This window comes from Nyctibius grandis, chromosome 4 (assembly GCF_013368605.1).
Source record: "Nyctibius grandis isolate bNycGra1 chromosome 4, bNycGra1.pri, whole genome shotgun sequence".
Taxonomy (NCBI): Eukaryota; Metazoa; Chordata; class Aves; order Nyctibiiformes; family Nyctibiidae; genus Nyctibius; species Nyctibius grandis.
The window spans coordinates 43622394-43645202 of NC_090661.1; the positions used below are offsets into that span (position 1 = coordinate 43622394).

The 22809-nt window shown below is 38.4% G+C and overlaps 1 protein-coding gene across 1 annotated transcript in view; it reads left to right on the top strand.

Annotated features, from left to right (window-relative positions):
- NPAS3 (neuronal PAS domain protein 3) overlaps positions 1-18397 on the top strand; it is a 640005-nt gene extending 621608 nt beyond the window's left edge. Inside the window, exons 11-13 of the mRNA XM_068397366.1 lie at positions 10900-11047; positions 14195-14310; positions 17088-18397. Of these exons, the coding sequence (XP_068253467.1) occupies positions 10900-11047; positions 14195-14310; positions 17088-18397 (1574 nt within the window). The remainder of the gene's footprint in view (positions 1-10899; positions 11048-14194; positions 14311-17087) is intronic.
- The last annotated feature ends 4412 nt before the right edge of the window (positions 18398-22809 follow it).

Consider the following 22809-nt stretch of genomic DNA (forward strand, 5'->3'; position numbering starts at 1 on the left):
TATAATACATGCTTTTTCATTTTGGAATCGTAATTGAGGTCTAAATTCAGAAACCTGACACTGACGAAAAAAAGATACTTCTTGTCCTCAGCTATTGCTTAGAAAATATCATCCTGTTTCTTCAGGATTTGATTTACAGCTATAAGAAATACAGTTCCTCAGGAACAGTGAGCCAGGGCAGTTCATTTCCCATAAAGCAAAGGTCTCTGATGAGTATGTTTGGTAGCACTCCCGCTGATCTACATTATCTGGTTTCCAGTGGTTAGAATAATCCAGTCTTTCTGAAAATAAACTATTCCACATTCACCTTTTTCATGGCTCCCCTATTTTTCAAGGGATATTACCCCCTCAGTCTGCTTTTAAATCAGTTATATATTCATGATTTCTTTTATGTATGTTCAGTAGAAAAATTCTATTGCTGTACAAAATATTGCTTAGTGGTTTAGCCTACCAGCTGTAGTCGAACCAACCCTTTTAACTTATGCACATCAGTTATAATTTTTTATTCTCTTAACCTCAAACACATGAAAAACAAATAGAATGAGTTGATACTTTCTAACACTAAAATACACTTCACATATTTTGCTATCATGCTGTGGAATAACTCTGCAATGTCAAGTAGCACACAATTAGTAAAACTGTAGGGGGAAAAAAAGAAGTGTTTTGATCCCAAGGAATTTTTATCCTAATCAGATTGAAATTTCAATGCTCTTGTAGTGCTTAATGTCTTCAATCACCAAAAAAATCAAACTGATTCCAATGTCAGGTTTTGCATTCTGAGACTGAAATAAAATGCTAAAATATACAAATGAATCTCATGTTTGTACAAGTTTATTATCATCACTAAAAAGCAAGATTGATTCTAAATTACGCTGATAGAATGTCTGGTGTTTAGCTAATTCTTAAACCAAGCCCGCCCGGCATCCTGATGACAGTCTAGTGTATCTTATTTTCAAAGTATAGCAGAAGTGTTGGTCTGACCACCTGCACAAATCTTCCCCTCTGTCCATACTATGGGCCAGCAAAGATTTCTGCATTGGAGACTGTCATTCTTATGTCCTTTTGACAGGAGATAATGGTGATAGAGCGAGATGAGGGAACAGGAGATAAGCAACTAGAAGGAACAGAAGCATATAAAGAAAACATTTTTTTGATTCATACAAGTGAAAAAAGGATCATGTACTTCGGTTTTAGCCCATGCCTAGTGTTCATTTTTCAGTCCTAATGAATTTTAAGAGATGTGAACCTAACCAAGAGTGTGTATGTTTCATGTCTTTTAGCCATGCCCTGAAATCCTGCAGATGTTGTGTTTGCTCCTGCAAATGCTTCTTTGGGTTATAAGAGGTGCTGGTCTATCTAGCTTAATTTCTTTGTCTGCTCTCTGACCAAAATCAGTTACTTTAAAAGAAGGGGGAAAACACTATGCAATATGCAATTATGTACACCTTGCACCCTGTTTATTCCATAATACACTATTAAGTCATGGTTGGTTCATTCCTTGAAAGATGAGAATTTATACCACTGCTTACATTTCTGCTTGTGGAGGACGGGTGTCACTATTGTAATATTTGGTATTCTAATTATCCTTATAAATATTCAGATATAATTTTAAATCCTGATAAATTTCTAATCTTCATGATATTTTGTGGCTAAGTTTTTCACGTGCAAATTGTGTGCTATTGGACACGTTTTCTGTATGTAAATATATAAAAGAGTTTATCAGAAGCATCAGATCTTTTGGATAGTAAACAAACCAGAAAACTCTACAAAGTTAAACGTTTAAGCTATTTAAACCATTAGCTGCTGAACTTAATTGCAGAGTTTTGCCTTCTCTAGCTTAGCAATATACAGTTATTTTGCAAGATGCCTCATATATAGTTTGCATAACCCTTTAACTTAATTCCTGCTGCTATTTCATCTTCAAATTAAATCTAATGCAGTACTGATTAGTACATTCCCATTTCAGTTTGTAAGCTCTCCATTGTAAGTCTTCTGCAGCTCATAGTCAGTTGAAATTTACTTTTTTTTTTTACATTAAAAATTGATATAGTACTAGCCATATAAGTACAGCTACTGCATTAAGGGGCTATAGAGTGAAGGCTGAGCTCTGACTTCTGCTGGGAACCTCTGGTTTTCCAGTTACTCCTGTAATCATTTTCTTTATTTTTTTTAAAGTCTCTTTGTGCTCAAAATTTCCAACTGCAAAGATGAATTTATACTTTGATATTATTCTTGTGATAGATTGCAGAAGCACATGATAAATTATAAAGCCATGGGAATAAAAGGTTTTACTGTGCACCTCCAGCAGCTTCACCTTCACTCTGTCCACTAAACTATTTCTGTGGTGACTTTTGCTGCATAATGTAAATGTATGCCATCTTAAAAATGAAGGGGAAAAGTACTTCAGCCACATATCTTTTTACCTTCATTGCTGAGGTTCGCTCCAAGATTACTGAAACCAAGAGTGTTCATCACCTTGTAGTCTAAGTCAGAAACAGTGTTGCTCCATTGAAAATCCAAGGACGGATTAAGGACTTTGTTTGTAGTTTACTAGGCTGTGAAATGCTCCATCCTAAAACATCACTACGTGAAGGTATGAAGAAACTGTTGCAGATCTTTCCAGATTTTTAGAAACACATTAGTGCTACTGGTTTTTTTCCTCTCCTTTTTTTTCAAAGGTCTGGACTGTTGACCTTGTGTCTCCAAGGAAGACAGTTTTCAAAGCGGGAAGGATATGAAAATAGTATCAGTAAAATGTGTAGCATATATCAGATATGTGACGGTGTGGCAATAGGTCTTATTAGTACTCATTTGAAAGAACCTGCATAAATCACTTGTGGCTTTGCCATCCATGAGTGATGTGGCCAGTGGTGGATCAATGTTGGTTTTGGTATCTAATAACTCATAAAGTGAGTGGGCTGGTGTCTGGGACTTTGGCTCAGTGGGCTTTTGGGAATGCCCTGCCAAACATCTGAAGTCTTTGTACCCAATACCCACAGATTACTAGGTATTGGTTCTGAAATCATAAGATGCTTACTTATTCAGAAGTTCTTTTATTTTTATTTTTACAAGGGATTTTTTTTTGCTTAGTGCTAAGCTATCTTTTTAAGGCTTGTGGAGAAAGGTGGAAAGTTTTGTTTTGTTTCCTTTTCTTTTCTTTTTACAACTCATCTGGTATAAAGGGACAATATGCTTTAAAAATGTCTAATGTATAGTTTACTGCCAAATGTGAGACAGTGATGAATCTTTGTGATGGTTAGAAGGGTGTTTGAACATTCAGTTGTGCTGTGCCACTATGACACTGTGCTGTGGATCCCTTTCCTCTAGAGATTAGGCTGAGAAAACCACTCATTTCACTCAGTCCAGCTACCCAAACAGGGACTCTCATCTCAGAAATGAAAGCATGTTTAAAGGGATCCTGTCCCTTGAAACAAACCATCTCTAACCTATGAAAGTCAAAAAAGAAAATGAATTTTGCTGCCAGTCTGCTTCTGTGAAACTTCTGTCTTTTCTCCTATTTGTAGGAGATACAGTTGTGTATAGTCTGCTGGTACATTTGGCATGGAAAGGGTTATGTTCTAAAGTCATTAATCTTACATAGATTGTCATGTGATGGACATTAATATTAGTGGAGAGATGGAGGACAGATTTCAGTTTCTTGAGCAAGCAGGGCCAAATTTCTCTTCTGATGTTGCGTTTTAGTAGCTGAGGGCAAAATTTGGATCTGGGGTTTCATTTTCCCCTCCAGTTTGAACGGAGAGAGTTCATTAATGATAATGGCAGTTCCTTCTGAAGTTGGTGTTCAAAGCAGGCTTGGGCTTCTAAACGACCGTTTCAATATTAGCAGAAGGAAATCACTTTATGTCAGGATTGCAGTTTTAAAAGTCATGGGGAGGCAGACAGACCATGAGGGAAAAGAAAAGTTAAGAAAGAGAGAAAAAAACCTAGAGAATCCTAGGTAGACAAATCTAGTGTTCATTTTTCAAACCAGTTTATCATTAACAGACTTCTTGAGTTAGTTTATTTATATCTTTTTTATCTATAGAAACAACAGAAATGTTTTCTGATACGCATGCTGTAAGCTTCCATGAAAAAGTGAATCTATTGAATTATATATTATAATTAGCATTATAGGTTCTTGTTAATAGTTATTGTTAAACATAATTATAAAATTGTAATTTTAAACGATGGACCATGGGCAAATGGTATGTTATAACCACCATGAAAGGGAGAGAGGAAGAAAAGTGTCTCTGTTGTTCAAGTAGGAGATGATGATTTGTGCTTGGTGCTGGGAAATAATTTTTTTTTCTGGTTTTGCTGGGTTTTAATGAATTTGTACTGCTGCTGTGAACTGACATCATGTAAACTGATAACATAGGGTTGATTTTAAACCAAACATCTTCCTGGTCCTTATCTGAGATAATTTGGAATCAAATGAAGGCAGAATCTCTAGCAGAGGCTAGGAATACTCAGAGGGCTGGAGTACCACTGTCCTGGGATTAGGACACATTACAAAACCCTTGAACGTTTTTCCAAACTATTTTCACTGGAGTCACTTTTCTTCTCTAGCTGGACATTTAGCATGCAAGACTCTCCTCACTGTATTTTGCAAGTGATGACTTTAACCTACAAACTTTGATCCTCATATGAATCCTCATTTTTTTAACAGTTTGACTCAGACTACTTTTAACATTTACTTTTCTGCAAAGTGAGGTAGAAAAAAATGCTTAGTTTTTAAAGATTCTTAAGCTTTCCCATTTTTCTAAATGGTTGATTAAGGCTTTTTATTTTTTTCCTGCAAGGTTGTTGATCCTTATTTTTGCCTAATTTGTCAGGTATGTAACATCCCTACACTGGAAGACTGAACAGTATTCCATATTGCAGAAGTAAGCAATGAATCAATTGCCACACTTAGCATTTTTAGAGTGACTGCATATGCTTAAAAGAATTATCCCAGGTGAATGAAGAAGTTAGGTGGGAGTTTGGGTACCAGTGAGGTACAGTTTTCTTTCATGAATCTGACCTGCTACTTCCTGCTTGACTTCGGAAAAGATGAATTTATGTTTAGAAGCCAGCAATTATTACTGTCTAATACTCATATCACGATAGCAGCCAAGTCTCAGTCAGTGTTACTGACACAATACACTGCATTCTACCCAAACCTAAAAAAGACGTTCTCTGTCCAGCACTCAGGGCTTTCTCCTGTCACAAGATATGGGTAAAATGCAGCTTTCTAAAGCCTCACAGAACCGATATTTTTGTAAACAGTTATCATCTTTCTGTTTTTCTTAAGAGAACTCTATTGAGATACTGTAAGTCACACAGGGCTGGTAAGCAACTGTCTACAACGAGGGGAGGTAGAGCAACGGGACCCCCATGGGGACTTTTGTGATGAGAAGGTGGCATTCTTCCCCAAGCTGTGGAGGCCACACTTTTGGCCTGGGGGACAGAGAATGCATTTGCACGCTGTCCTGGCTTACATCCCCTCCTTCTCACCCCACCCCACCCTGTGTAGTAAATCCAAAATCAAAGTGTTTGTGGAGAATTCTACACATGGCACACGTTTCCTCACAGAATGTCTACAGGTCTCCTATCATCTAGCTCGTAATTCTGTTTAAGTAACAAGCATCATTTAACATTGCTAAATATTGCTCAGTACTTTTTTTCATTGCTGAAATCCAGTTTGTGGATACCTACTATTTAAAACATCTAACTCACTAATTGCAAAATCTATAGAAAAGTCCTTACAACATCAAAGGCTCGCTTGATCCTCGGAGCTGTTATAAATGAAAAACTGTCTCTGTTACAAGCAAATAAGGCACTTAATGCACTCTTTCTGGCTGTGATGCTATTTTTCCTGTGGGTTTTGAAAATGACCTTCCTGTAAGCATCAAGGACTGTAACTTTTCAGATAAAGAAACTTGTTCTTGTTTTAAGTCTATGCCAGGTTCATTCCCCTATAGCCCACAGTTTTCAAAAGCAGAAGAAAAAGTAATCCAGAATTTAAAAAAATAAAAACCCCTCTGTTTCCAGAACGAAGTTACCCTGTCAGCTTGCCTTGGGCCTTAGGTGGAGAAGTGGAGATTAAAGAGTCAGTATTCCTTTTCATGTTTCGTCTGCCAGTTTTTTGAATGTAGAAAGAGTACTTGTGGCTGCAGCGAAGTATCCGACTGTGGTATTAAGTATGGCATTTTCATCCTCATGCAGTAAATTAAAAATATTCTTACAAGTTTATCACAAGGGGAATTCAGTATCAATACCATCCAGTCATTGATAAAGGTATTTCAAGGAGAAGGGTGAATAGCACAGCAGATGTAACCTCAATATTTTCACCAATTATAAAGAGCCTCTTTGTGAAGCTGTGTGAATATGTAAGATGATCTCATCATTTCCTATTTACTCAATACTTACCTGAATACGCAACATAGTGTAGCTTTTAAATGCATATGCACATGGGTAAAATGTCCTTTTGTAAGAGACTTCGCTAAAAGACTGCTTTTGATACACCATTTCTTCATCTCCTCTTCAAGCTGAATTAAGCTACTTCCTTCTTTTAAAACACAACTCACTATTTAGAAGCTTTGGCTTTGATTTCTCAGAACGGCCTTACAGGAAGAAACTATGTTCTTTTTCTTTTTGTAACCATATTTCTGAAGACAAACTTGTACTGATTTATTTTGATTTTCTAACAGAAACAGGTTCCTGCAAAGAACACTGACTGTTTCTTCTTCTCCCCCCCGCCTCCTTCACTCCACTGCTACAAGAATATTGCTGTGTGCAAAGCTACCAAGGAAAACTGAAATCCCTCTGTTGGGAACTGTGTACATAGCAATATATTCATACTTTGAGAAATAAGTGAGATTTTTTTTTAGTTCTCAGCATGACATACTGTGCATTTCTTGCATGCTAACCACTGAATTCAAATTGAGTAACTAGGTAACGTTTCAGCAAATTTTAGTCAAGTTTAGCATCCACCATTTTAGGGAATATATCTGTGCAGCTAACATAAAGGACACCAGTTTTAAAATGTTAACCCTCAATTATTCCCTTTAATTAAAGGGTTTATATATGTGTGTATATATATACAAATATATTTGTCATCCTATTCCTAGTATTTAAGATTTGTTTCATTCTCCTGTTCACAGTTATACTCATTGTAAAGATTGTTCCTGACGGCTATGAAGCTGAAATCCAGTGTTAGAAAGATTTCTCTGTATTTCCACAAAATATGGTTTAGTAACAAGGCATTTTTTTTCCTCTTTCTTTTAAACTGGTAGCTCCCATTAACATCTTGGAGACTTATACATTGGTTAGCAGAAGAAACTAAGCCTGTAAGAGAAGTCACCTCCCCTGCTATTCTTACAAATGGACTGATACACCCAGTCCTGCATAATCCCGTGTAACTTCAGTCACATGAGCCACCCCACCGATGTGGTCACAAGTCTCACCTTCCCCTGTACTGCATTGTCTGCCAGACTGGGTACTCCATCTATAATACAAATAGAAATTTAAAACTCTCTGCATTTCTCAGTGTACAAAAATACAGAGCTGAACCCTGATTCTCAGTAAGGGATTTGCCTTAAGTACAGTCTGAATGAGTTCAGGATGTGGTCCACATGGCATTACTTTTCAGAAGTTTATGCTAAGCTGAAATGTGTGGTCTGTTGATAGTAAAAAAAGATAACTTCACAAGCAGAGCTTAGGGTGGACTAATTCTTTACTTTCTTTTTTTCTCAAAATGAGTAGCTTTATTAATGGACTCCCTGTTCCTGCAAACTGAAGATCCTCAAAATGAAACTGGGCTTTACTCAGTAACACTAGGTTATCAATAAACCAGATAGATTTCCTTTCCTGATGTGCCCTTCCAGGTTGCTTGTTTTCTCAAAATTCTCATCTAATTTCCAAGTTTCAACTTGGCAATGCCAAGAGTTAAAAAATACTGTAAATTAGAAAACATTTCAATTTTTTTTCATTCTTTCTCTTTCATCACATTGAGAAATGTCTTCCCGAGCTATAGTGCGAGCTTTCAAAACTGGCTTGGAGGTGCCTAGTTGCAGTCTCAAAGGATGTAAGAACCAGATTTAGCAGCACGGCACAGCTGGTCTGCTGGAGAATCTCTTTACAGAGAGAATTTTTATATTGAATCGTGGGACTTCCTTCAGAGTGTGGTCCACAAATCTCTCATATGAAACGTGCTTTAGACAGATGCAGGAAGGAAAATCCTGTGTATGTGGTAATATATCTGAGCTGGCCACATAGCGAGTGAGAATTTGCAGGTAGATGAACTTCATGGAAAGCTCATTTTCAAGAAAGTATTTCAAATATTCTTTGGATGTATAGTAATTTTGGAGCCTGAACTCTGACTGTAGCTGGTTTGTATGCAACTCTGATGCACTGAATTCTCCTTCTTGAAAAAGCAAGCACCTTTTCCTCCAAAAATAACTTACAAGTTTTTAATTTCCCTTTTTTTTCCATAGTTCTGAAATGAATGCTCTGTTAAGCTCATGACATAGACTTTTCCAGTGGTGCAACAACCAATGTAAAAGGTACTGAAGGAGGAAGGATTGTCTAGGATGAAATGAACTGAAAAAGCTGGAGGATCTGGGTCCTCATAGCTATCACTGTGCAGAATTGCAGTGTGCTCTTCAGTCACTGGCTAGTGACTCACCTGGTATCTTGACTTTCAAATGCGCTTGTGGGCAGTTGTGAGGATTCATCCTTTGGTATTTGTACAGCATGGTAAATTCCTCAGATAAAAACTGTTATAAAGAAGACGACAGTATAATTAGTAGATTCAAATGCAGATAGATTTTACTGGTTTCTGCACGCGCCTGTGAGTGTTCAGGTTTCCAGAAAGGAGCCAATATCAGTCCAGACTTCCAGGCATATCAGTTTTACTGGCAGCTGTAAGCAGGTTATTTTGAATGTCCTATTTTACTGAGATGGGAGTCTACCGTAATCAGAACTTACAGCAGTACTTTTCTGCCTTTATTCTTCGTAACTGATAAAGTTGGGCTAATTTATGTGAGATTGTTTTCTAGTGGCATACAACATTGGTTTGACAGAAACGCTGCATAGTCGGTTGTTCATATTTCATCTCTATTCTGCCATATAATGAGGGTTTGAAGCCAATGAATTACCATAGCAGAATATTTAGAGCTTGGAATACAAAAGTAAAAATTTAGGGAAACTTATGGATCTCTGCTAGAAACAAACCTAGTTAACTAGAGATTGCTGAAAAACAACAGGACCCAGATCACAAATATTTGTTCATATTACAGCTGACCTAACTTGCACTTTATATTCACTTTACATTGTGCTTTTTTACATGCATTTTTTTATTCAGTAGTTGAAAAATTGGAGTGGGGATTGGGGGATCCCTCCAAGGTAAGAAAGCATCTGTGCATGTGTGGCTGCCTCTGTCAATATCTTTTTCTGTAGATATCTGTTGTACACAGATTTGGATATAGATACATTCATACGTATAATAAGGGGTTTAGACATTTGGTTAACTTGAAATCTCCGAAGTGTCATTCATCACATTTATGGCAGGAACTTTAACTGCCTTAAATACTTATTCTTTTCCAAAGTGACTTTTTTCTTTTCCCTCTACAAAAAAAAATCAAAATGTGCTTCATGAAACTATTGTATATGAAGCACTTATTAGGCGTAATTAAATGGACAATATGAATTTACTACGTCTTTAGGACTCTGGCTTGTTCTGGTTTAGAGCAAGATGATTAATGCAAATACATATTACTTGAGATAACCATTTAGCAGCTAATTTAGCCAAATTTATTACAGCAGTTAGAGGTTTTTCATTTTAGCAGACGGAGACAAGGACATGACAAAAGCAGGAGGTGTCTATGAATGCACAGTGCCCTCTAGTGCACCGAGCTTCGTGGGAGCGGGGAGAAGTGCAGGAGGGAGTAAGCGCTCCGGTAACAATAGTACCCAGATTTTGTATAGTTTAGGTTTTCTTTAAAACTTCTGCTCCCTTCCACTGAAAGATTTGCGTTTCAGCCCGTTCTCCTGACACTGAAGCATCAGATACAAGCTAAATCCACTTCGACTTGGCAGTATTTTGGCTGAAGTATTACTTTAAACATCTGTATTTTTAAGCCTTCTTGCTGTGAGCATTTAATAACACCGTTTCACATTACTGATTGCTTTTACTTGTTTCTCTGTTTCCCAGCACATTTCAAACATCGGAGAGAGCTGTCACTCTTTGGCTCTAACCAAGCGATTCTGCACCTCCCTTAGGCCTCTTTCTCAGTCTGTTGGTGGATTTACTTTGCTCTGGTAGAAAGTAAATTCTCCCAAGACTTTCCCTCCACTGACCAGTGGAGATTTGGTTCATCTGAGAACTGTAAATTCTGTTTGACAAGATCAAAGAAACAGATGTATAAGTTCAGTGGTTGATATCGCCTGCAATAAGGAGAAATGATCAAAGCAGCAGGGGCAGAGTATCTTCCCAAACCTTTCAAATATCCAGAATCTCAAAGAGGTCTACCTAGGAGCTATGAATAAATCAAATATAAATTTGCCTCTTTTTTTCCTTTTCTTTTTTTTACAGTTTGACATTGCGTGCATTGAAAATGTCCACACAGCAATAAGTATTCTGTGAACCAAAGAAATTTGTAGTTCTTTTTACTTTTCTTCTTCCACTAGAGTTTCCAAAAACAGATTAAAATTATACTTTAAAAACTTGTAAAACATGTAGCTAGTTATACCGAACTTCAGATCCTGTTTGTCATCTCACTGGTGTGCTGCATTAAACCTAAAGGAAGATAAGTATCTTCTGCTCGTACTTGTGTCAAGTTGTACAATGAAGATCATTTTACCACAGTTCTAACATGCACTATATCTTGCTTCTGTTTTGTTTGTATTTTTCACCAGTGCTGAATAAGGGTCAATGTGTAACAAAGTATTACCGCTGGATGCAGAAGAACGGAGGGTATATCTGGATACAGTCTAGTGCAACCATAGCTGTCAATGCCAAGAACGCAAGTGAGAAGAATATCATCTGGGTCAATTACCTTCTTAGGTAGGTCTTCCAGTCACTTCTCTCACTTGAACTGCTGTCTCTGTTGCTTGTCTCTGTTGGTGAGAGTTTTAGGGAAAAAAAATTGACTACTGGAGAAAGTTAAGGAGAAGAACTTTTCATATGGTCCACCTCAAAAACAGTGCCATTTGGTTATATTTATTGAGACATCTGTCATGTCTCAGTACACTGGAATATTCTTGAATTATTGTGCTGCCTTGATCTTCAAATAAACCCTCCACCATTTTATTGCATGCCTCCACTGCCCTGGAAGTTACTCGGCCTGAGCTCAAAGATAAAAGTGATCCACACCAACTTTCAGTAGCTGTGTTATAAAATCTGATGTGAAGTGTTGGGCAGTGGTTTATTTGGTGATTGAAAATGCATGGAAGCAAATTTTGGGAATGCTACAAAAAGGTCTCTCTGAAAGGTGTTCACCAGTTCATGCCAGAGAGAGGAATTTTCTCAGGAGAAAAACCTTGAACTAATATGTTGCTCCTGTAACCATCAGACAGTATTCACACTGAAAAATGCAAAATAGGATTTAAAAATAAAAGTAGCAAATAAAACTATTTTAAACTTTTAGAACTATGTTAAACAGAAATAGTAGTAATATCTTGAATGAAAGGCTCTTACCTGAGAAGTTCTGTTTTAATAAAGCCCAAGTATTTTTAAAGAACTAGTTTCCGAGCTCAAGGGAAGACCAACAGTCACTGAGAGACACTGAATTATAAACCTGACCTTTCTCATCTGAAAATACCTTTCAACACATTCTGTTTTGTGAAAATGTTCAATAAGATTGGGAGATTTTCTGTTTCATTTCAGAGCAGAACAAACAAACAAATAAAATTTGAAACCTTGAGATTGTCATGAAATGCAATTGTCATTTTCTGGCCTGTTCTCCTTTTAAGTTGCTTGTCATGGTTTGTTACATTCCCTTTGATGCCATGAGAGTTCAAAGTGATGTCTAAGGGTTAGATTGTGACTTCTTATGCCAAGTCCAGCAAGCCCTGAAGAGACTATGCCTACCTAAACTTTTGTGTGAAATACTTTTGATTCCCCTTTTGGGGAAGAGGAGGAAGCAACCCCTGGCAGGAGAGCATTGAGGGATACTGTAGGAAACCTTCCACAGCAGTGGAGTGTTCATTGGGGCTTACATGTTTCTGTCCTGCTATGACTGAGCACGGGCATTTCTGAATATATCCTTCTGCTACATTTTGTCTCTTTTTGCAAGAGTGAGGCAGAATGCAGCATTTCAAGACATCAGCTTAAGCCTGCAAATTCTGAACTGGAAGTACAGCTTCACTGCCCCAGTCCTAACAGGGCTTCAGAATGCCCAGAAATGTGCTCATATTCTAGCTGGAAAAGTGGTCCATAAGAATTATGCACGGTTGCCTCTGTCCCCTTTGCTGCTTTCCAGACAATAGGTGAAACCTAGTCCACAAACGTCCCACAAAATTATTTTCTCTACCAACAGAATATACCTAACAGAAAAAGAAAAGCAGTGTGGTCTTCCCCAGGTCTGTTCCCAGAACTTGATTTTTCTGCTGCATTCCCTTCACCGGTCTGTTAGAGAAAGAATAACTTCTCTACTGAATTTGTATTTTTAATTGAGATTTCTCTTAGTACTGGAATACACGAAAGATCCAAATGTCCAAATAATATTTTAATGACAGATCAAGGCATAATTAGGTCTACTCTTAGCAGGAGTACTGGTCTGTATACATTTCCATGCATTAGAAAGTATGATTCAGCTGTCTGTAAAAGGATAGACTAATTATAGTGACAGGGAGGATTAATGCTGTTCTTGTTCTAGCAACTTGTTATTCACGGTGTGAAAGCCCTCAAACATCTTTTGCTTGGAGGGGGCAAATTTGGGGACTGCCCTGGGATGCAACAGGATAGTCACTTTGTCGGGACAAAACCATAAAGATGATAATCATAAGAATGGCATTTCAAAGTGAACTGTGTGAACTCTGAATTTTTGCAGTACACTGTAATAGGCTGAATATGGGCACACTGTCATTGTGATAGTGTGTCAGTCACCCCCAGTGCTGCCTCATATTGTTCTACGCAGGACTGCGGATTTTCTGCTCTATCACCAGGCTGGAATTTGAACTGCACAAAAATGCACACCTACTCAAAAATTATTAAAGACTTTGTTTATTTTCAACATTCCTATGCCACTTATGTCTAGCTGTGTCTGTTCTCCTGCCTTTGCACAGATTTGGGAAAGGAACACATTTTAAAAGGCACAAACCAAGAAAAAGCATAGGGTTGGGGGTTTTTTTCAGTTTCTCTGGTAGTGTAGCTTTTTTACATTGCATTCATGTTCATTGCTAACAAGTTACAGGTGAGCACCACATGAGCAGATGAAGATATGATTATAATGGGTGTGTTGACAGTTCTTTATCCCTAACATATGCATCTTAACATGCACATGTGCATCTGTCATATAGTTAGAGTGGTTGCTTTTGGTTTCTTGGTGATGTGGATGCATGTGAGCAGTGTTTAAAAAATATATAAACTTTTTTATTTATTTTTTGGCCAGATTCTTTTGAGCAGTGGTCATTTTCTCTAGCCCTAACTGACCACCTTCCTACTAACTTTATGTACTGTCTACTTGATTAAAGTGTGGAAAACAGGAACATTGAGAAAAACAGGTATTGAACGGGCTCTGGCAAGGTTGATAGAGAACATTGTTACAGTGATAACTCTAATAGACATTGCCGGTGGAATAGAAACAGATTGGAAAAGTTAAAACACCCTCTCTGTCCTTCCAGGCACAGTAATGGGATCGAAATCAAGATATTTTGTTGTTGGATGATTACACAGTGTAGCTTTACTGTTAGCTATTGCACAAGCCATGGTGTCCCACTTCAGTAAGAATGCTTTGATAGCTCTAAAACTTCACTAGAATCAAACAAGTTGTAGTACCTGGTCAATATAATTATTTGACAGCAGTATTAAAATAAACCTTCATAAAATCCCTGCTGTGAAGCTATGAGGAGCTGAAAAGTATGTTTCTGTGTTTTCTCTGCTATTCTTCCTATTTATGTTCTTTGTTCCTGAACTTTGATAAGAAAAGAGGGAAAAACCATGAAACTGCAAATCATCCAATTTTCTTTATGTTTGCTGTCTCCTCTTCAGTAACCCAGAGTACAAGGACACTCCAATGGATATTGCACAACTTCCTCATCTGCCAGAGAAAACCTCAGAATCCTCAGAGACCTCTGACTCTGAATCAGACTCAAAGGACAACTCAGGTAACACACATGGTGTGCCTTTACACCCACAGAGGGTTCATACCATGAGAGCCGTGTGGTTGGCTTTCCAGTTGCTTTTGCTTCTCAAGGATTGTTCCATTATAACAAAACAGAAAAAAAAATAATTCCTATAAAATTAAATTAAAAAACACTAGCAAAGTCTTTTAATGATCTCAGCATTTCCACAGTATCTCCATTTTCTCAGTATTTCTCTTCACTCTGTGCATGTATCCTTGCCTACATTGCACTGAACTAAATATTTGATTTCCCAGCTAAGCTTCATGAACAGGTACTGTGCCTTGCGCAGAGAACCTGGGATTGTAACTGTTGAATATAATTCTGGTTCTTATCTTTCCAAAGTAGGTATACATGTTCTGAAGAGGAGTATCTACTGTCAATCTTTATGACCCTTTTTCCTGTATAAATACATTTTTGAAGAGTTTCACCAGGGGGCAGTGAAGATTGCAAAATTTGAGGGTTTTCTTGGGTTAAGAGAATTCTATTTTATTAGAAGGTATGGGTTCAAGCACTTGTTTCTAAGCTCTTGAAGTCTGGGACTTCAGCTGTTTTTTAAAAGCTGAATGTACTTGTCAAACTCAATGTGTAAATTAGTCCTACAGATGGCCCAGTGCATAGATGGTTCACATGTTCCCCATTAGTTTTAAAAGTGGTTACCTAGGCACAGGTGCAGATCATCTGGCTTTGAAAGGAACATGGTTTCCTGTGGCCCACGAACTAAGGATGTTACTCTGCTGTAGTACGTGATATATATATATCCGATTTTTCTCTCATGCCTATGACAACAACAAAAAAAATCTGGAGAAAATGGATCACAGTGACATAAATCAAGCAAAAGCAAGAAGAGGATCAGGCCTTGATGTTATAATGATATGACTGTTCTCTTTAATTTTTTGCCTTTATTTGTTTTCCTTTGACAGCTTGGTTTGATGATTTAAGTCAACATCGGGCACACATACAGGCTTGTTGCCCACCATCATTGGGAATCCCTTCACCCATTCCCAGTGCTTTCTTCATGCTGTCTTGTTCCTAAATAGCCAAATAACACACATGTGGAGAACAGTTTGCATTTCCCGTGTGCACTGTAAGTTTCTCCAGGTGAGAAGTGCATGTGCATTTATAACTCCTAAGGCTGTTAAAGAGCAAAAGAACATTCTTCAAAGGTGCACAGATGTGTACATCTCAGAAGAAGATGTCTGGGAGTCTTAGAAGACAGCAGTTGCAGGGGTTTGTTTGTTACAAAAGAATTAAATAGAAATGCCAAAGGACCTGAAATCAGAACAGCATCTTGGATGAAACCAACAAGTTCAGTTCAAGCTCTGATAAAATTCCAAGCAAATTTTGTGCAGCTTTAGACTACCTCACCCTAAGCCCACTCTTGACCATCTAGAAACCATGGCCTTAAAAGAAAGCGTCTTCAAAAAAAGAAAAAAAAAATGTAGAAGAAATTCAGCCCTAGATGGAACAAAAAGCTGGAGGAGATTTAGGGGTTTGTGTCTGTTGCTCTGCTTCTGTGCGTTTTGTTTTTCAAAAGGAAGGGTCTCACTACTGCTGGTGACTCAAGCAAAAGTCCTGCTAAGTGACTTGTGAAGTCCATTGCCCTGAATCCTCAGGCAGCTTCCCTGTCAAGCCCGCCTTCTCCAGCACTTCTGGGAAACTCTTTGGTATTGACATGGCTCCAGGAATAACAAATCTTTAGAGGAAAACTGGCCCTTCCTCTCTCCCCCTAAAACGAGTGCATTGAAAAGGGCGTACTTGGCTCTGATGAGTGAAAAAAACATCTTTTATTTCTCAACAAAAGATTTCTGGCTGGTCTGTAAAAGACGGGGTCTCCTGGAGCCTTTCATGACCCTTTCAAACATAGTATGATAATAGAGCATATTCATTCTCAAAGCTGCTTTGGCTGTCTGAGTCCAGTGGGCTAGAGTGTTTATCTCATCCGTATTAGAATTAGGTAAAAATCTAAAACACAACTAAATTAATTCAGGCAAGAGAGTGACAGCTTCTCAGTGCTGTAGCTGGGCTATTTTCAAGGGCCCTTAGATGGTTTGGATCAATCAAGAATTTAATTCCCTGCCTGAATTTTTTTTCTGTTTTGTTTTTTTTTTTTTTAAATTTGTTGCCCTTCAGGGCAATATGAGAAGACAGTCTAGCAATGTAACAAAATTGTTTTAACTGGTTTATTCATTCAGATTTATACATGTATGACCTGCTTCTCTCTCACACGGGAGCAAATCAGCAGTAATTCCATTGAAGTCAGAGACACTATGCCGCTTCGAAAGTGGCAACGGTGAGAGGAAAATGAGATGAGAGGACTAGAATCTTCATTAGTAAATAGTGCTACACCTGGATTCCTGCCCACTGTAGGAGAGCACAGATGTGAAAGAACAAACACCAGAACATAACGGTCATAATGGGATTGTTCACTGACTCCTCTTTGGATGACACAGCTACAATGCCGTTGTGCTCACAGTTGTCAAAATGATTCTTGTCCAGCGAGCAGATGGAAAGGCCCCCCTCGATTAAGGTGCAGGCCATATAGCATAGGCTTCTAGTACATTAACAGTCCTGAGCCAGAGAGTTTCATGGTGATCAAAACTCTCCCAACACAACATTGCAAAAAATTGTGGCTCTACAGAAGAGAACGCCTTTTGCCAAAAAAGTTTACAGCAATCAAATCTCATTGGTAGGTAGAAATTTGGACTTAAAATATTATGTTCCTGTTGCTAATGATTTGTTTCACTTTCCTTTTGTTCCAGAGGACAATGAGAACTCAAAGTCAGATGAGAAAGGAAACCAGTCAGAAAACAGTGAAGACCCTGAATCCGACAGGAAAAAGTCAGGAAATCAGTCGGATAACGAAATGAACTGTAATGATGATGGGAACAGCTCCAGCAACCAGGACAGCAGGGACAGTGATGACAGCTTTGAAAACTCTGACTTTGAGAGTCAAAAGGCCCCTGAGGACAGTTTTGGCACTCTTGGCTCTATGCAGATCAAGGTGGAGCGCTATGTTGAGAGTGAGTCAGACTTGCAGTTGCAGAACTGTGAATCACTGACCTCGGACAGTGCCAAGGACTCAGACAGTGCAGGGGAAGTAAATGCCCAGTCTTCCAGCAAACATCAAAAGAGGAAGAAGAGGAGAAAAAAGCAAAAGGGAGGCAGCATGACCCGGAGAAGGCTGTCAAGCACCTCAAGTCCAAATGGACTTGACTCAGCTTTGGTGGACCAGCCCCAGCTGCTCTCGTCGCCAAACAGTGCCTCAGTGCTCAAAATTAAAACAGAAATCTCAGAACCTATCAATTTTGATAATGATAGCAGTATTTGGAATTACCCACCCAACAGGGAAATCTCAAGGAATGAATCACCCTACAGTATGACCAAGCCCCCCAGCTCCGAGCACTTCCCTTCGCCCCAAGCCAGCAGTAGTTTACATGTCTCCATTCCAGACTCCGTTCTCACCCCGCCAGGGACTGAAAATACTGCCAGCCGTAAAACTCAGTTCAGCACCTCATCCAACTCGGCCTTGGCTCCTGTGTCCTCCGACCCTTTGTCACCCCCACTTTCAGCATCTCCACGGGACAAACATCCAGGAGGTCCCACAACTTCCAACTCTTTGTTGTACACTGGGGATCTGGAAGCCCTTCAGAGGTTACAAGCAGGCAATGTGGTGCTTCCTTTGGTTCACAGGGTAACGGGAACCCTTGCTGCGACCAGCACTGCTGCTCAGAGGGTCTACACCACTGGCACTATTCGGTATGCTCCAGCTGAAGTTACTTTAGCCATGCAGGGCAACCTCCTCCCTAACACCCATGCTGTTAACTTTGTTGATGTTAACAGCCCCAGCTTTGGGCTGGATCCTAAAACACCGATGGAAATGCTCTACCACCATGTTCACCGACTCAATATGTCGGGACCGTTTGGAAGTGCTGTGAGCGGGGCCAGTCTGACCCAAATGCCTGCAGGGAATGTGTTCACAACTGCCGAAGGACTTTTTTCCACTCTTCCATTTCCTGTGTACAGCAATGGCATTCACACTACACAGACTCTGGAACGGAAAGAGGATTGAAATATGACCACATACTGTGTTCAGTGTTATACTCTGAGGCATAGACTGTGTTTTAATTTAGACCTTTAATTCTAGCACTTTGAATTTGAGCAGGTCAGCTTATTCTCTCAATATGATGGTCCCCATTTCATTCCCTTTCTCTTTAACTTGACTTATTCTTTAATGTAAAGATATTTTTTTATTTTTGCCTTCAGAGAGTCAAAGTACCAGTTGCCTGCCATTTTGTCTTCTTCTAAGATGTGTGTTTTTTCCTTTGCATCTTTATTAAGATGCCTTTAATATGTGTATGCCTCTGCCATAGAATACTCAGTGTTGTGGTAAAGAGATTTTAAAGTGACAACCATTGGTTTTACTTCAAAATGATCTTGATATGATCAAGATTAAAAGAGACAAGCATAAACAGTGTGCCCTGTTTGACTAAGTCAAATGAAAAGGGGTTTTTGTTCCTAATTCCTTTAAAAATAGGGGATAGTATTTTAGAATTTTATGCAGAGTTTAATTCTCTTTTTATGGTTAAGATTTTCTTACTTGAACACAAAATAATTTGGGTTCTTAAAAAGTTAATTTCTGGCCTGTGACTAGAATGTTAAAAAGTTGGACTAAATGTTAATTACTGAAACTTTAACTTAATTTCTAAAACCATGGTGCTATCATTTATTAATCTGTAATGTCTTCATACAATATGCAGCTTGTGGGCTGGGTTTTTTGGAAAGAATGTGTTCCGTACTGGTTTATAGTCGGGTGCTGCAGTCTCCTTGGTTAGTTAAGACAAAAGCCCTCATTAACATTTGCTGCAGGACTTAAAATTTTTTACCTCCAAGCTAACAAGCATAGCCTCACATCAAATTTAAATGGGTCAGGAAGCCTTTTTCAAAAAGCGCTTAAAAACAAAAAAAACTCAATTTAATTGACGCGAGGAGCAGTTTCTTAGGTGCATATTGTTTTGCTTTATTTTTTTTCTCAGTGTAACTGAGGCTAATTTTACAACATCAAATAACACTTCGGAGTAAAAAAAAACATAAGAACTATTTAACATGTTTTGTTTTGGTTTTCATTTAATATTATAGAGGGAAGGTTGTAAATTTCTTTTTGTTCTTTGATTTGGGTATTTTTTGTTGTTTTTTCCTTATTTCTAGTGTTGAAACCAATATGTTTTAAAACTAAAGAATGGGTTAATAAGCTTGAAATAGATAACTACAACTGAAAACTGCACATTAAGTAAAAGAAAAGAAATCTCCTATTTTGTCTTTGTTGCCAGAAATCACAGTGTAGTGTCAAACACTCCAAATGACTGTCAAATATAAATTCTTCTTCCACTCCATCTTTGGCAGCTGTTTGTTAAGGCATCTAATAACAGATGTGAGAACTGTAATGTGTACAATGTGTAAGTGTCCTTGGCTGTCAGTCCCATTGCAGTTTCAATGTGTGTTACTATATGCAGTATATACTAAGCTAATGTAGTTGTTTTGTCCTTTGTCTTCTCTGTGCTTTATCTCTAGTCCGGAGTGGTAAAGTCCCATTCCTGCAGTCCTAGTGAACCAGTGATTCTTGGGGGTTAGTGGTTTTTGTGTGGTGGCCTTCCTCTGTAATGTCACCTTATGCTGCTTCCACTGTCTGTATACCTTTTAATTTCTGCTGTTGCTTTGCTGTTGTGTATTCTCAAACCTCTCTCCCCTCCTTTTCCTCTCCCCTCCCTCCCCACCTTTCCCCTCTCTCTTTCTCTTGCTCTCTCGTTCTCTCTTCTTCACTCTCAGAGATAAAAGACTCTTAACTAGCTCAAGGTTAATGGAGCCATTTTCCCACAGAGGAATTCTGGGTATGACTTACTCTTCCAGTGTACCCCACAATGCACTACAGAGTAATGCTCAGATATATTAAGCAAATTGATGCCATATAGCCTCAGTTGTTAACATTCCCAGAGTCCCTTGTGCTCGAACTGTAAGCAGAGGGTGCATTTCTTTGGTTTTCTCCCAGGTAGGCTGGCGGAGTAATACGTAGAGCAATTACCAGTGAGACAGGAAATGCTTTCAAAGTTCAACCAGCATTGTTTAAAAAGGAAACTGAGCTTAGAATTGTCATATATATTTGCTTATGTGCGCAATGCTAATATATTAACTCAGCTGTCCTTTGAATTTTTGATCGCTCACTGCATCGAGTCAATTCCTGCGGTAGCTTTGACTTTGAGAAGCAGGTCCAAGCCACAGCGGAGTAATAGCAAAAAAGGAATTGGATGCTACAAATTTAATTAATGAGCTTTTAAAGGTTCCATTGGAAGGATTTAAAAAAGGTGAGAAAGCTGATTGGGAAATTCAAAGTTTAATTTTGGAAGCTCTACTCTAGCTGTGGAACAATCAAAGGAGTGCACCTATCAGCTACAAAGAACAGCTAGACAGCTGTTGTTGTTTTGGGTTTTTTTTTTATAAATGTTTCTGTGTTGTGTCAAAATGATTTCTGGTGATTTAAACTAACAGATAATCACAGCTGCTGTCTAAATCCATAGTGTTTAAAATTACAAAATGAAAAAAAAACTTCATTACCTGTGAAGACTGTGTCTGTGTTTTTAACTATTTCTTGTACAAATATATGAGATCTTTTATGAGGAGACTGGTGCCAAGTAGCTGAATAATGGGGAAAGGGATTCTGTTCGTATAAATCTTAGCAGTGTTACCAACTCTACAATATAAAAAAAAAATTAAAATGTTAAAAAGTGACAGCTATGGTACATTTATTTTGTGTTAAGCTAACTGAATCTAACTTCTTGAGTGCCTGGCTTATTTGAAACATTTTTTCATTGATCATTGATAATGCTGCAAATCAGAAATGTACATACTTCATTTACAACAGGGTTCTTTTTATACTTTTGTAGATTCTCATACATGTCATACATGGTTGTCTTTATGTAACTTAATTTTTTTTCATCCCGCAGGTGCCATTTTCATAATAAACTTCTCTTGGATTTGTTACTATCTGGCATCATTTCTTTTACATATAACCATCCTGACTAATGAATGCTGGTAGTATTTGTTTAAGCAGGTATTTTTTAATTGTTTTGTTTAAAAAAAAAAAAAAAGCAAAAAACATGAAAAAATATCCAAAAATCAAAGAGGATAAAGCTAGATTTTACATTAATGCTTGCGAAATGAAGAAAAGAAGCTGTCAAGATGTAGGTTAAGAATGCTAATCCAAATACTACAACAAACTTGCCACCATCCTAAATTCTCAGCTACCCCAACTCATTGTCATATTCAGCATTTTTATGCACATTATCAAAGCTGAATAATGGACCTGCAACATTAACCACTATAGAAAGTGTGCATTTTTTCTTGGTTAATGCACACTGGAAGAGGTCAGCTTTTGTACATTAATCATTTAAAATGCACTTTATATTTTCATTCTTGTACTCTACAATGTTACAGTGAAACTCTTCAGTCACATTATATCCTACCTAGGCTGATTCCTTTAAATGTATACTTTCTTTCCCCAGACTGGCAACGTGTAAGTTGTTGGTGTCGTGCGGCTACACTTTCTACCTTACAGACTGAGAACAGAAGCATTTACCAGTGTAGAAAAGACAAGGCAAAAAGCCTTGACCTCACAACTGAAGGGGAAAAAAAAGTCAAATACAGTTTTGATTATGCAGAGATCCACACACAGTGGTTGATCAGCGATTGCGCCTGCATAAATTCTGAAAAAAGGCCCAGAGCAAGTGTGTTTGGTCTCTGCTGTGGAAAAGCAGGGAGAAGCTACGCTACAGGAGATGCCGCCCCGAGGTCCCCATCGCTGACTCTGACAGTGGCTGCTGCACATGAGCAGAGGGGCTGGGTCATGGCAGGGTTGGGGAGTGGGATTCGTCTTACCCACCGCTCACACGGCCTCTGAGTTGCTCCTTCATTCATTGATTTTCTTTATGGTGCCTCCTCCACCTGTGACAAAGAAAAACTTTCCAGATTCCAAATTTTATTTTGTTATTGCTGAGTATGCGATTTCTAAGGATGCAAATTGGGGCATGTAAAATCAAGACAGTGCTGCCCATAGCCAAATTCTGTAAGCAGCTTTAGGTGCCCAAATCTTTTCTCCTCTGTATGTTTATTTCGAAATTAAAACTATTGGGCTAGTCATTCTGGATCGGATTTTGATTGCCTTACTAATGCTGAGTAAAACTGTCTAATCAGTTGCACCGTTTTCAGCACACCTTTTTCCAGCAAAAGATACACTCAGCTGAAGTAGGAGCATGTGAATCTGGTTTGCTGGGCTGTTAAGGAAAAAAACACAAAAAATGTATGCACAGTTATAGCTCAGTGAGCCAGTGCAATGGCTTAATAGCCTGGAGTCTGGCTCTTTGAGTCTCCGAGCAGTTCAGGTTTCCCACTTCCCAGGCTCCAAGCACTGAGTTTGATATGTCTCCAACTTGC